The 13,473-nt window shown below is 43.7% G+C and overlaps 1 protein-coding gene across 2 annotated transcripts in view; it reads right to left on the bottom strand.

The window, feature by feature from the left end:
- Positions 1-9,357, bottom strand: part of TMTC1 (transmembrane O-mannosyltransferase targeting cadherins 1) — a 244,192-nt gene extending 234,835 nt beyond the window's left edge. For both annotated transcript variants that reach the window (XM_053921684.2, XM_024575801.4), the window contains exon 1: positions 8,858-9,357. In XM_053921684.2, coding sequence (XP_053777659.1) covers positions 8,858-9,162 — 305 coding nt within the window. In that variant the 5' untranslated portion in view covers positions 9,163-9,357. The remainder of the gene's footprint in view (positions 1-8,857) is intronic.
- Between the last annotated feature and the right edge of the window lie 4,116 nt (positions 9,358-13,473).

The following is a 13,473-nucleotide window of genomic DNA, read 5'->3' as shown; positions in this document are numbered from 1 at the left end:
CAGGACAAAGACAAATTCTGTACTGAACAAAACTCAGGGACAGGAAGTCACAGTCATCATAGTTCCCTTGAGAAAGTATTTTTGGGTCCTTAGACTCCATTTGATATGAATGGAGATGATAATTCATGTCTTCCTCATTGACTGGAAAAAAATGACCACTTCTTATAGACAACAGGACACTGGCATGGATGATCTTTAGTCCCCTGAGAGCAGGATGTGGAAAGAACCCCATGTAATTCTGGGGTTTGCCTCACAAGGTACAAATGCTGTGTCCAGCCTTAAACTTGAGAGCAAGCACCCAACAACCATCGCACTTCAGAAGGCCAAGCAAGAGGAGTTTGATCCAAAAGTGCTCAAGATCCCCATTCTCTGCAGTCTCAGGCCCAGCAGGGTACAACAGAGGGCCACACTGCCCCTTGCAGAATCGAAGCTGCCTCTTCACCTCCCAGTAAGCAAAACCCACTGGAACCATCTGTGTGTGTCCTGGAAATCCCTTGCCTGCCTCCACTTTTCTCTTTGAAGAGAGAGATAAATAAGGTAAGTAAGCCAAGAAATAAGTCAAGCAGACATTTTTCTCTACATTATAAAGGTGTAACCCTATCTAAATATTTACCTGAGGAAGTCAAGCGCTCACCAAAATGATGAATTCATTTTTTTAACAGTAATTCATTGAGCCCCTACTTTGCATGCCAGAAACTGTTCTAGGTGCTAAAGATGCACCTCGTGCTCACGTGGTGGTGAGAGGAGATAAAATCCAACAATAAAGGTGCGATGCCAGGGAGCAGTGAGGGCCGCTAAGGCAAAGAGGGGAAGAGAGTCAGGGTGAAACGTGGAGGAACGTCTGCTATTGTAGATCGGGTAGCCAGGGAAGGGCTCTATGATGACGTGACATTTGAGCAGAAGCTGAAGACGGTGAGAGAGCAAGAATGCCCAGATCTGGGGGAGAACATTCCAGGAAGAAGAAACAAGTTACGAAGGCCTGGCAGCAGCAGGTTTGGCCCGTATAAGGAACAGGAATGCTGCTCATAGAAAGCTGACGTAGATAGAATGCCCTTGATAGATTAGAGGTCAGAGAGGCATCCAGGGGTCAGATCAAACAGGGCCTCTAGCACAGAAACTATTTCTTATCACTTGGAAAAGGAACACGGCCATTACTTTGGTATGATCAGGCATTCCTCACCTCCTTTTTCATGGAGAATGACTACACATTCAAAGTTAGAAAAAATATGAATGTAGCTCCAAAGGAAGATTAAAAAAAGACATTTGTTGATTGGAAAAAGGAAAAAAAAGACTGCTTCAAAAGATGTCCTCCAAGCCTTCATTCAGAAACTCACCTACAAAAACCCTCACGAATCAAAAATGCATTCCTCTCATGTTCTATCCCCCCTACACTACCTGACTGCAGTCTACAGCTCATCTTCCATCTTACGCACATCCTAACAGGCAACAATCAACCTTCTCCTCCTGTAGAAACAGTAACCTTAGTTCAACATGAAATTTTCAGACGCCATTTACTAAATTTTTCTCTAGAAAATCTTTCTTGCCTCCAATCATATTTTCCCTTGGCTTTATCCATCACTGAACATTAGAAAACAAACTTATCAGTCTTGTAGCAGTAACCCATCTTAAAATGAATTCCCATACAGGTCAAGTCAAAAGGAGCAGAGCCAAAGGGAACATGCCACTGTTTCTTTTAGGTTTTGAGCATACAGGCTAAAGCTGATTTTCATGGTTGGCATATCATGTGTGACTAAAAGGTGAAAATTGCTGCAAAAAAAACCCCAAAAAACTCTGAAGATCCAAACATTAAAATACTGCAAATTCTTACAGCTGCACATATTCAGATATTCTGTTATTTTTAGCCATGACATTTTAAACCACCCACTTTCCCTCTTATGGTTTATATTCCCATCAGAATCATTCAATAAAATAAAACTTGATAGCAAACTAATAGAATATTATGATTGTATAGCCTAAACACGGAGAGAAAGAGTGTAAGCTCCTTTAATTTGCCTTTATTTCCTCATCTTTAAAATGGAAAACCCATTGGTTCTTTATTGTTAAAGGAAACTTTGATTGCTTCCTGGTATGTAATGTCACCGCTAAGGATCCAGCAGAAGCTTCTTCGCAAAAGGAAGGGGCTGTGGAGGAAATAAAATTAAAGCTAAGCACCCTTCAAGTAAAAGTGAAGGCCTTTTATCAAGGTGGGGACTTCTAGGCATCATGGGTTTGGTTTTGGGTCAATCCAGGTTCTAGAGTGTGTTTCTCCTGATCCCAGAGTTAAAAACAGGTCATGGGCAGTGAAAGATAAAGAAGCAAAATAAAAAAGGTTACTGCTGCAGATTAACTTTTCACAGATGTTTTGATTTTGCTCTACAGTGGTCCAAAAATATTCCTGTGTGCTCTTGGAAATGATCTTATGAAAAGGCTGAATATAAAATTAGACCAAAACAGAAATTCATTAGAATTCTAAACTCACTTCAAGGAGCACAAAAAGATGACCATTTTGTGTCAGTTAAGGTTTGACCACAGAAGCGGAACCATTGGGAATGATACAACAGAAGGGATTTAGTCTAGAGATTTGACCTTTCATAATTGAGGGAGCTGGTTAATAGGCTCTGGAAGACGGCTGCTTCTGTGTCTGTAAGAGAAGTGGGAAGTCAGCAGGCACTGGGGAAGGGAGGCTGGATGCACTTGAAGGAAAGGAAAGGAAGGACAAGCTGGAACCCATGAAGATGAACTAGAATATGCCTCTACTTCTTAAAACCTCTGAGGCTCCAACTGTAATAATGCAAATGGCTTGCAAACAGGCTGGTACCTTTCCCCAGAGAGCTGCACACTCACCTGCACCACGATTCCAAGTAGCTAATGGAGATCTGGAGAGTTCTGGGGGAGCTGTGGACCTGGCTTTAATTGTACACCGACAGGCAGGTTAGCCATAGTGTCTAAGGCTACAATAGCACAAAACCTACACCAACCTTCTGAGTGGGAACATGGCCACTTCACTTTCACTTTCTAAATCTCTAAGAAATTTCTTTTGTGTCTAACTCTAGCCCAGTATAACACAGGAAGGGAATTTCCAGGAAACACAGTTCTGGTTTAGCTAAAACAAAGCTACCACATCTTGATAAGCTGCCTTCATTTTCCACTGTGCCCTGCCCCCCAAACTGGTAAAAGAAGACACCCTGATAATCCATTTCCTCATTTCAAATTCAGCCAATTTCTTATTTGAGAAAAATTGCGAATAGTATCTTTCTTTACAAGCAAGAACCTTTACAATAACAAGCATGCATCTTCATTTATTCACTGTTTATTCTTTTTAAAAAAAGATATATTAATTCATTTTTAGAGAGAGGGGGAGGGGAGACAGAAAAAGAGGGAGAGAAGCATCAATGGGTGTTTGCCTCTCATGTCCCCCTTACTGGAGACCTGGCCTGCAACGCAGGCATGTGCCCTGACTGGGAAGTGAACTGGCAGCCCTTTGGTTTGCAGGCTGGCACTCAATCCACTGAGCCACCTGCCAGGGCTACTAATGGTTTATTCTTAAGGGAACTTGTAGCTCTGTGTGTGTGTGATATTCATTCAGTGAATCAAAGATAACATAGTACTTTCAATAAAAAATAGGTTTGAGTTTTGCACTGGGAAACACCCTGTGAAGAGGATGAAAAGACAAGCTACAGCGTGGCAGAAAATATTTCCCAAGTACATATCTGCTGAAGGACGTGTACCTACAATATATTAAGAAGCACACTATGTGTGGCTCAGTGGATTGAGTGCCAGCCTGTGAACCAAAGGATTGCCGGTTGGATTCCCAGTCAGGGCACATGCCTGGATTGCAGGCCAGGTCCCCAGTAGGGGGCACTCATGAGGCAACCACACACTGCTGTTTCTCTCCCTCTCTATCTCCTTCCTTTCCCCTCTCTAAAAATAAATAAAATCTTTTTATAAAAAGAAAAGAAGTGCATCATGAACTTGTGAATCTTGTCACTAAGATGCAAAGATAGTTCAACATACACAAATCAACTAAGGTGATACACCATATTAACAAAGAATAAAAATCACATGCTCATCATAGATGCAGAGAAAAAAGACAAAATTCAGTACCTTGTAATGGTAAAAGACTCAACAAATTAGGCTTTTAGAGAATCTACCCCAACTTAATAAGGGATTTTATGAAAAGTTCACAGCTTACATCACACCCAACCGTGAAAAATGAAAGCTTTTCCTGTAAGATTGGGAACAAGGCAAGAATGCCCACGTGCATCACTTCTACTCATCATAGTACCAGAAGTCCCAACCAGAGCAATGGACAAGAAAAAGAAATTAAACACATTTAAATCTGAAAGTACAATTAAGTCTGTTCACAGATGGCATGATCTCAAATGTAGAAAAACCTAAAGACTCCACCAAAAAACAATTAGAAATAATACATGAATTCAGTAAAGTTATAGGATCCAAACTGAACATTAAAAATTCAGCTGCATTTCAGTACACTAATAAACTACCCAAAATTAAGAAAACAATTTGATTCACTATAGTATCAAAAAGAGCAAAATACACTTAATAATAAACTTAGCCAGTCTTGGCCAGGCTCAGTTTTTTGGACTGTTGTCCCATACACCAAAAGGTTGCAGTTTCGATTCCCAGTCAGGGCATATATCTAGGTTGCAGGTTCGATCCCCAGTTGGGGCATGTACAGGAGGCAACCCATGGATGTTTCTCTCTCACACTGATGTTTCTGTTTCTCTCTCTCTCTCTCTCTCTCTAAATCAGTGAACATATCCTTGGGTGAGGATTAGAAAAAAAGAATAAATTTAGCCAAAGAGGTGAACAACTTGTGCACTTAATACCACAAATCATTGATGAAAGAAATTAAAGAAGACATAAATAAATGGAAAGACATCACAGTTCACGGATGGGAAAACTAATAATGTTAAAATGCCTATACTACCCAAAGCCATCTATAGATTCAATATAATCCCTAACAAAATGCCTATAGCATTTTTATAGAAATTGAAAAAAATCATAAATTTCATACTGAACCACAAAAAAACCTGAATACACAAAGAAGAACAATGCTGGAGGCATCACACTTCCACACTTCAAAATGTATTCCAAAGCTACAGTAATTAAAACAGTATGGTATTGACATAAAAACAGACATATAAACCAAAGGAAAAGACCCAAGAGCCCAGAAATCGATATGTGCATATAGGGTCAAATGATCTTCAACAAGGGTGTTAAGAACACACAATGAGGAAAGGATAGTCTCTTCAAAAAAGTGGAATTGAGAAAATGCCCACACACAAAAGAATGAAATTGAACCCATATCTTATACCATATATAAAAATCAACTCAAAATGTATTAGAATTTAAATGTGAGACCTGGAACTGTAAAACTCCTAGAAGAAAAGCATAGAGGGAGAAACTTCATATTAGGCTTGGCAATGGATTTTCAGATATGCCATCAAAAGTACAACAATAAAAGCAAAATAGACGACTGAGACGACACCAAATTAAACAGTGTCTGCATAGCAAAGGAGACACTCAACAGAGCAAAAGGGCAACCTGTGGAATCGGGGAACACATGTGAGAGCCACATACCTGAGGTTATTAATATCTAAATATATAAGAAACTCTTACAATTCAAAGCAAAAACAAAATGCAAAAACAAATAACCTGATTGGAAAATGGGTGAAGGACATAAACAGACATTTCTCCAAAGAACACATACACATGGCCAACAGGTATATGAAAAAATGATAATACCCTAATTATCAAAACATAATCATGCAAATCAAAACCACAATGAGATATTACCACACACCTGTTAGGATGGCTTTTATAAAAAAATTTTTTAAAAGGTAAGTGTTGGCTTGGCAAAAATATGGAATAATTTAACAATCTAGAACCCTTGTACACTATTGGTAGGTATGTAAAATGGTGCAATCACTATGGAAAACAGGTTACAGGATCCTCAAAAACTTGAAAATATAATTATGATATGATCCAGCAATCCTACTTCTGTGTGAATATCCAAATGAATTGAAATCAGAATCTTGAAGAGAGACATGCATGTCCATGTTCACTGCAGCACTATTCACACTAACCAAGATATGGAAACAACTGAAGTGTCCAATGTCAGGTGAATGGATAAAGAAAAGGGGTACATGCATACACTGGATTGTTCAGCCTTTAAAAAACAAAAGAAACCCTGTTCGCCTATGTTGCCACATGTGACAACATGGATGAACCTGGAGGACATTATGCGAAGTCTGCCATTGGCAGAAGTCCACTTATGAGGTATCTAAGATAGTCTAACCTGTAGAAACAGATCAGAAAATGGTAGTTGCCAAGAGCGGGGTGGGGAGAGAGAGCAGCCCCTGCTGCACAGGTATATAGTTTCAATTATTCAAGCGACGTGCCCTGGAGATGCACTGCACAGCGCAGCGCCTGGAGGTAACAATGCTGTGCTTACACTTGGCGATGGCAGATCTCACACCCTGTTCTTACCGGAATAAAAACAAATAAGTAACATTTTTAAAATAGTTCTAAATTCTCAAAGAGTTTTGCTCAAGCAGGCCTAACTGAAGACATAGTTAAAACAGTCTGCACATATTTCAAAGGCCACTTGGGGTTTTTACCACTTACCTAAAATAAAAATCACAAGGGCATAATCTATGTAAAGCACCTAGGCCAATGCTTGGATCACAAGGAAGAGTCAATAAGTGTGATTTGCTGTCCCTCCTGGCAACAATCTTCAGCGCCGTGCGGGTCTAGCAAAGTTCACGTCATCCCTTACACAAGCCTAGATTTACGCTATTGCATTAGCGGTGCAGGTTCACCTCAGGTGACTGTGTACTAAGGAAACTTCCAGGTCTTTTTTAAATCCACGCCTGTGTGTACAGAAAGATCAGTGCTCTTTCTGTTTCTGAAGAGGCACCCATCCTTTCCAATTACTGCTCTGCTGCACCCTAGGTTTGCAACTCAACCTTCTCAAAATAAATGTTTTAAAAGTATACATTGCATAGCCCGTAAGAGACACTATTCAAAGAGCAATGCAGCTCAGACGCCAAGCTGCTTTTTATAACCGGTGGTTACAAGAGTTGCCCCTGCTCCCCAACTCTCCTTCTCCTTTGCCCCTGTTCTGCCGCATCCCTGCTAACTTTCCTCTTCAGTGGCCTTGGCTCATTGTCCACTCCCTTCCTGCCCTCCTTTCTTCTGCCCCTGCCATCTACTGCATTCATTAAAAATAAATAAAATATAACAAAACTTTTTAGATAGTCAAGAAGTGAAAACACCCTTCCTCACCCTCCACCAATTGGGCAGAAGCATTTGACAATGACCTTGTTAAACGGAAAATACTCAGAACAGGGACCTTCCTGGCTATTGTAAGTCCAGCACACCTCATGCAGTGTGCTTCAGCATCTTAAATTAGCCAACAACCCTCAGTGTAATAGATGAAAAAAGCGGGTCAGTCTGAAGTTAAACATTCATATTTGCACCATCTAAGGAGATTTTTAAGAAACATTTGGAAAACTGAAAGTACTGAGCAACTCAGTAGCTGGAGGCCAGGGCGCGGTCTCTTGACAGGTGCATCTGATGCTTAGAAAAGGAAACCATAGCAATTGGCAACAATTCAAGGGCTTTTAACTTTCAGCTGAAAACCAGAACCACTTTCCGAAAGGACAAATGTTTACAAAATATTCTCTTCCGAGTCAAATGTGCAATTTCCTCACCTTCCTTAAAACATTAAACTTTCAATGGAAAGAATTAAGTCAAAAGCCCGCGGACTGTTGCCAATTGCTACGATTTCCTTTTCTAAGTCATCAGAGCCACCTGTCAAGAGACCTTGGCCTCCAGGCCCGGGCAGGCTTTTCAAACTGTCTCAAATAATTATTGCCGTAAAGACGGGTTCATGTTACACCCGTGGGGGAAAAAAAAAAAAAAAAGGCTTAAACCGCTGATGATACCGAACGTTATTTCAACAGTTTTATCCGATACACTATAAGCTCAAATGCTGAGCCAAATTATAAGGGGCTGAATCAAGCTCATGATGTATTGACAGCACTTCCCTCAAACCAGCCCTCCTCCCCTTCCACCAATTCTCCACACTACGAAACTCGGGCGTTTTCTCGGGTCCCTTTACACTTTATTCACACGAGAAATGCTGAATCATGACTCCGAGGCTGTAAAAGTATTTCGACTGGGACGCCAGGATCCCCAGATCCCACCTATCTACATTCCTTTCCTTTGCACCTTTGAAAGTCTAAACCCGGGCCCCTTCCGCACATGGAGAGGTTCTGGGAGCGTGCGCGTCCAGAAAGAGCCTCTGCTCCCTCTGCTGCTTCTCCCCAAAACTCACGCAGCCCTGGCAGCTCAAGGCTCCCGCCTCGTCTCCTCCGAACGCGACCCCTAAGGAACTTACACGCTCCCCAACTGCAAAGCTGCAAAACGCCTCCGAGAAATTCTCAACTTGGGAGCATTACCAGCACAGCCGCCCGTTCGGGGCTCCGTGGGCCCCCATGGGTCTCACCTGACCACATTCCGGCAGGGGTGGGGGATGCGGAGACAGCGCCTCCAGCCCCCCTCCCAGCCCTAGCCCGCGGAGAGCGCAGACTCTTGAGAAACTCGATCCCAACTCCCAAGCCCGCGCCTCCCCAACCGCCTGGGAGCCCAGAGAAGCGGGGCCGAGGTCCTCGGAGTGGAGCAGACAACCTGGAGAGGAGGGGGGGCGTTAAGGGGAAGGGGCAGCAAGAAAAGAAACGCCCCCCAAGCTCGTCCCGCAACTTCTCGCAGCCCGGCTCGGGGAAGTGAAGAGCACGGCGGCGGCGGCGAGCGCGAGGTGAGGACTCACTTGAAGGTGAGGACGCAGAGCGGCCGGTAGGACTTGTGGCTGGTGTTCTCGGCCATGCCCTTGCCCCAGAAGTCGTTGGCGAAGATGCTCCAGCGGAGCGGGGCGCCGGGCCGCAAGTCGGGGTTGTTCACGATCGCCCACACGTCGTCGTGCACGAACTCGCCCTGCAGGGAGCGGCCGTAGCACAAGCAGCTCGCCCCGGCCAGCAGCGCCGCGGCACCGGCCGGCGCGAGTCCGCAGTCCCGCCGCCCGGAGGGCGCGCGGTCCTCTCCGCCGCCGCCTCGGGCAGAGCTTGTCACCACCATTGCGCCGCCACCGCTGCCCTGGCCTCTCCCGGGCGTCTGGCATCCTCCCCGGCCGGGGCCCCGGCGGCGCGCGGCGGCTGCCTGGAGGTGGGCTCGGGCATGATGCGGCCACTGAACCTGCCGCCGGCGCCCCGCGCTCCGCCGCCGCCTGCGCCTCCGAGTTGGCCCAGCTGCAAATAAACAGCAGTCCCCCCGCCTCCCCTGGCCACCGCCACCTCCTCCGCCCCACTGCGCATGCTCCGCTCGCTCCAGGCCCCACCACCCCCCGCCCCCCCATCCCGGGACCCGAGCCGCCTCCCCACGCGCGCCCCGGCGCCCGCCGCCCGCCCCCGGCCCGCCGCCGCGCTCTGTCCCCGGGCGCTGCGTCGCCGGCGGCGGGAGTTCGCGCACAGGTGGAGCGCCGCTCGTGGCGCAGAGCTGCCCGGGTTCCCGCCCGCCCGGCCCCGAGGGTTACCCCCATCCTTCTTCTTCCCCCCCGCTGACGGGGCTGAGCACCGCGTCCGGCAGTCACCTCCGTCCCACGACCGCGGCGGGCTGAGCTGGGGCGCGGCCTGAAAGCCCGCAGCCTCCCTCAAAGGCAAAAGTGGCCGCTGCCTCCCGGGAAGTTCCAGGCTTTTCAGCACCCCGGACAACAGCAGGGGCGACGCCTGGGGACACGCTTTCCCGCCCTGGACCCGCGCTCGCGCCCGTCGCCTTCGCGGGCCTTTCCGGCCCCCCACCCGGCGCTGCGTCCCGCGGTTGCAGCGTCGCGTGCAGGAGACCGCGGGGAACGGAGCCTCCCGAGCCCCTTCCCGAAACCGCCGGAGACGATCTCCCCGGCCCTGGGCTTCCTGCCCGCCTCGCCCCGTTTGCCCAGAGGCGCCACTGGCTGCTTTCCTTTCCCTTCCACTGGTCTGTTCGCACTTATAACAAGTCCCAGGTTCGATTTTTGGTTTGAGTCTCGACGCTAAATTGGCTTCTGAAACATTTCTCCTCGTTTTATTTTTTACTGAAACTCCTGAGATAATACAGGAGGTGCCAAGCAAATTACTTTTTCTTCCCATCTAAGCTTACCGCTTGGATCTCGTTACTGTATCCCAGGCTATGGGCGTGGTGCTTGTACTGTTCCTACTAAATCAATAGAATAAGATAATAATAATAATAATAATAATTAATAATAATAATTAATAATAATAATAAAAACAACTGCGTTAAGACATCTGGCATTGGCTCCCAATAGTCCCGTGTTTCTGAAAGGTTTTCTTTTTAAAAAGTACTAATTATAATATGTAAGTAAGTTAGGTGAAGATTATTAGAAGTTCACCAGGTTTGAAAAGTCTTTTAACTCTTTGAGGCCCCTTGTAAATTCCCATTGCTGTGTTACTGAAGTTACGTGGAATTTGACATATCCAGACAGAAAAACTTAGAATATAAAATTCACCATTTTATTCCCATCCCTCCAAAATCCTTAAAAGTTTCATAGATCTAAAAAAAAAACAGTAAAACAAGACATTGTTCTCATCCTGACTGAGCATTTGTGTGACTTCTTTACACCACTAATTTATGTATTTTATTTTTAGTTTAAAGATGTATCTGAACAGGTGAAAACCCAATGAATGAAGACAAATGTATTCCAAGGTGGGATGCATTTCACCATTGCACTTTGTCTTTCGATGACTTGAAAATTAGTGACTGAGAAATGTGTTCATCTTTGCATCAAAAAAAAAAAGCTAGCCTTGGTAGCTTTAATAGCCAGACTCCACACACACTTGAACACACGAGAGAACACACTACAGCCTTTCTTCTTTGCCTACCCATTAATTTAATAGAAACATAGGAAAGGTACACCTTAGGTTGCAATGTGCTGAGTACGAGGCTGGATGACCACGGCTGCCCACATTGTGTGTGTGTCTGCGTGTGTCAGGTTACTATGAGAGTCTCGCTTTCTACGTTAACAGCTGGGTAGGAGAATGAAATTGTCCTTGCTGAAGTTACAGCATTTATAATAGGCCAATGTATCAACCTTTACCTATAGTAATTAAGGGCTTTCTAGAGTCCATGTCTTACTGCCAACGAGGGACTCTAATAGTCGATTTTCATAGACAGCAGAACTTCTCTCCCTTACATCACCTTTGACTCTTGTAGGAAGCACAGTCCTGCCCACCCCCCTTTGAATCTGAGTTGTTTTCTTCTTTAGATGAAAACAGTGTCAGAGTTTTCTATGACCATGGAAAGACGAGAACGAGGACTCCAAAAAGAAATAGAAAGGGGAAGAGATATGGGAAATCTCTAAGTGGGATTTCTGAGCACAGAAGAGTTTATGCTTTTCTCCAAGTTCAGGGGCATCTCAATTCTAGTTAGTTCAGATGATGAGGTTTGGATTAATTTTCCTGAAAGTAGTGAGATACCTCAAGTCCTCTTAAGGACAAACCAGTAGTAAGTACATACTTTCTGAAATTCAACACATTCTTTGCTGCTCCATCATTTCTGATTCAATATCGCTCTGAATTACAGGAAAATGCTGTAAAAGTGTTAATGTCAGGTTTACATTGCTGTGTCAGCCCATAATCCCTTCTGCTTTTCTCTTAAGGTATAAAGCACTCGTCTTGACTAATGAAGGGGCCCAAAATGAAATTAAATTTAATTCTTGTCACTTAGTTTCTGATTATTTTAAAGGGTTTATAATTAAAGCAATATTGCCTCCTAAGATACCTTTTGTCGACCCAGAGCAATTTAAAACATAAATTACTACAGAAGTGCCTCTCTGAAGCTCATACAGATTAAGTCACTTGTGCAAATTAAAATGGACCAGATTCCTGAAAGAAATGAGGACACAACTAAAAATAAAACAAGGGCAAGTAAATATTTTAATAAAACAAATTTCAAGTTGCCGCACTATGCTTTTCAACTTTATATACCTGTTCAGATACACCCTATATCAAGAAACAAATACAATGTTACAAAAGCAGAAACTCAACAAAAGAGCTGATAACATAATTTACATTAAAAATAATTTTTGTTGTCTAGTTACTTAACTATTATTGTTGAATAAAATATAGAAAACTAGAAAGAAGAACAAAAAAATTAAAACACACTCACCCCATCACCCCACGGGATCTGTGGTAGGACAGCCAATCCACACCCTTAAGAAGCTGGCCCACCACCTGGGGGACAAGTGCGGGCCAGTCAGTGTTTTCATGTGGTCTGAGGGAGGGTGGTACCCAGACCTGGGGCCAGGCTGGTGGCAGCAGCCGCAGGAGAGAATGAGGGCCCCTTAATGGAGGTAAGCTGGCTCCCCTTCCACCCCTAGAGCCAATCTCTGTGGCATCTGCACAGAATGAAATAAAGGATTGTCAGAACTGATTGTGATCTTGCTAATTCTGGATCGCAGGCAATAAACTTGGCCAGCAAATTACTGCAAGATGAAAGCATGCTCATATACGTTGCAAGAAAGCGCATCAAGTCTAATTTCTTCAAAGAGTTTAGAAACTCTGGTCTGGAAAACTGAGGCAACGCTGCAAAGCAACGCCCAGAGTCTTAGAAACAGAACATAAAGGCTGAGGTCACTGTATATAGCAGAGAAACAGTATTCTTATATATATGAAATTTTAATTACATACACTTTATTTTACATTTTAATTATACACAAATCAAAAAGCCACTATTAGGGTTTGTACAACCCATACAGCCTATGGAAAATGTCAGAGGAGACACTAAAATGCCATTGTGTAAACTTACCACTAAAGTTAAATTCCGACTTATACCAAACCGATTTGTAGTAAGTTACATTGTTTAGAAAAACTATTCCATCAGTATCATCAGCTCTAGAAGCACCATGGTTTATACTTTGAAATGATGTATCAGAAATGTATCCCAATGTTGTCACAATCCACTCAACAGCTCCAGTATCAGATAAGCAAAAAGATACTTCTCAAAATTAAAAAGTATCAAAAAAAGAAGTCCTGATCCACAGCATTTCCTGACTTTCATTGTGTAAATATGCTTACCACGGCCAGCTGCATGCCACCACTGTAATGTCACTTAACACAGAGGTGGGAAGAGAGGCACAGGAGCATTATCATTCTACAGTATTTTCATCATACAGAGTAGCTCTGGAAATTGTATTAAGAACATATGAATAGTACAATACTGTAAATAATTAGAAAGTGATGAGTTTTGAGCATTTATTATCTTTGTTTAATCTAATTTATATAATTATAAGTTTATATGACTTATTTTTTTTATAATGGCTGTGTTTAACAATCAGCTTACAAAATTCCTAAAAATTTAATAATCAGTTTTAGTGGACTAGTTATGAGTTAACTCTAGTAC

The sequence above is a fragment of the Desmodus rotundus genome, chromosome 3 (genome assembly GCF_022682495.2).
Source record: "Desmodus rotundus isolate HL8 chromosome 3, HLdesRot8A.1, whole genome shotgun sequence".
Lineage (NCBI taxonomy): Eukaryota > Metazoa > Chordata > Mammalia > Chiroptera > Phyllostomidae > Desmodus > Desmodus rotundus.
The sequence above is the reverse complement of the archived record's forward strand: the minus strand, read 5'-3'. Positions and strand labels throughout refer to the sequence as shown.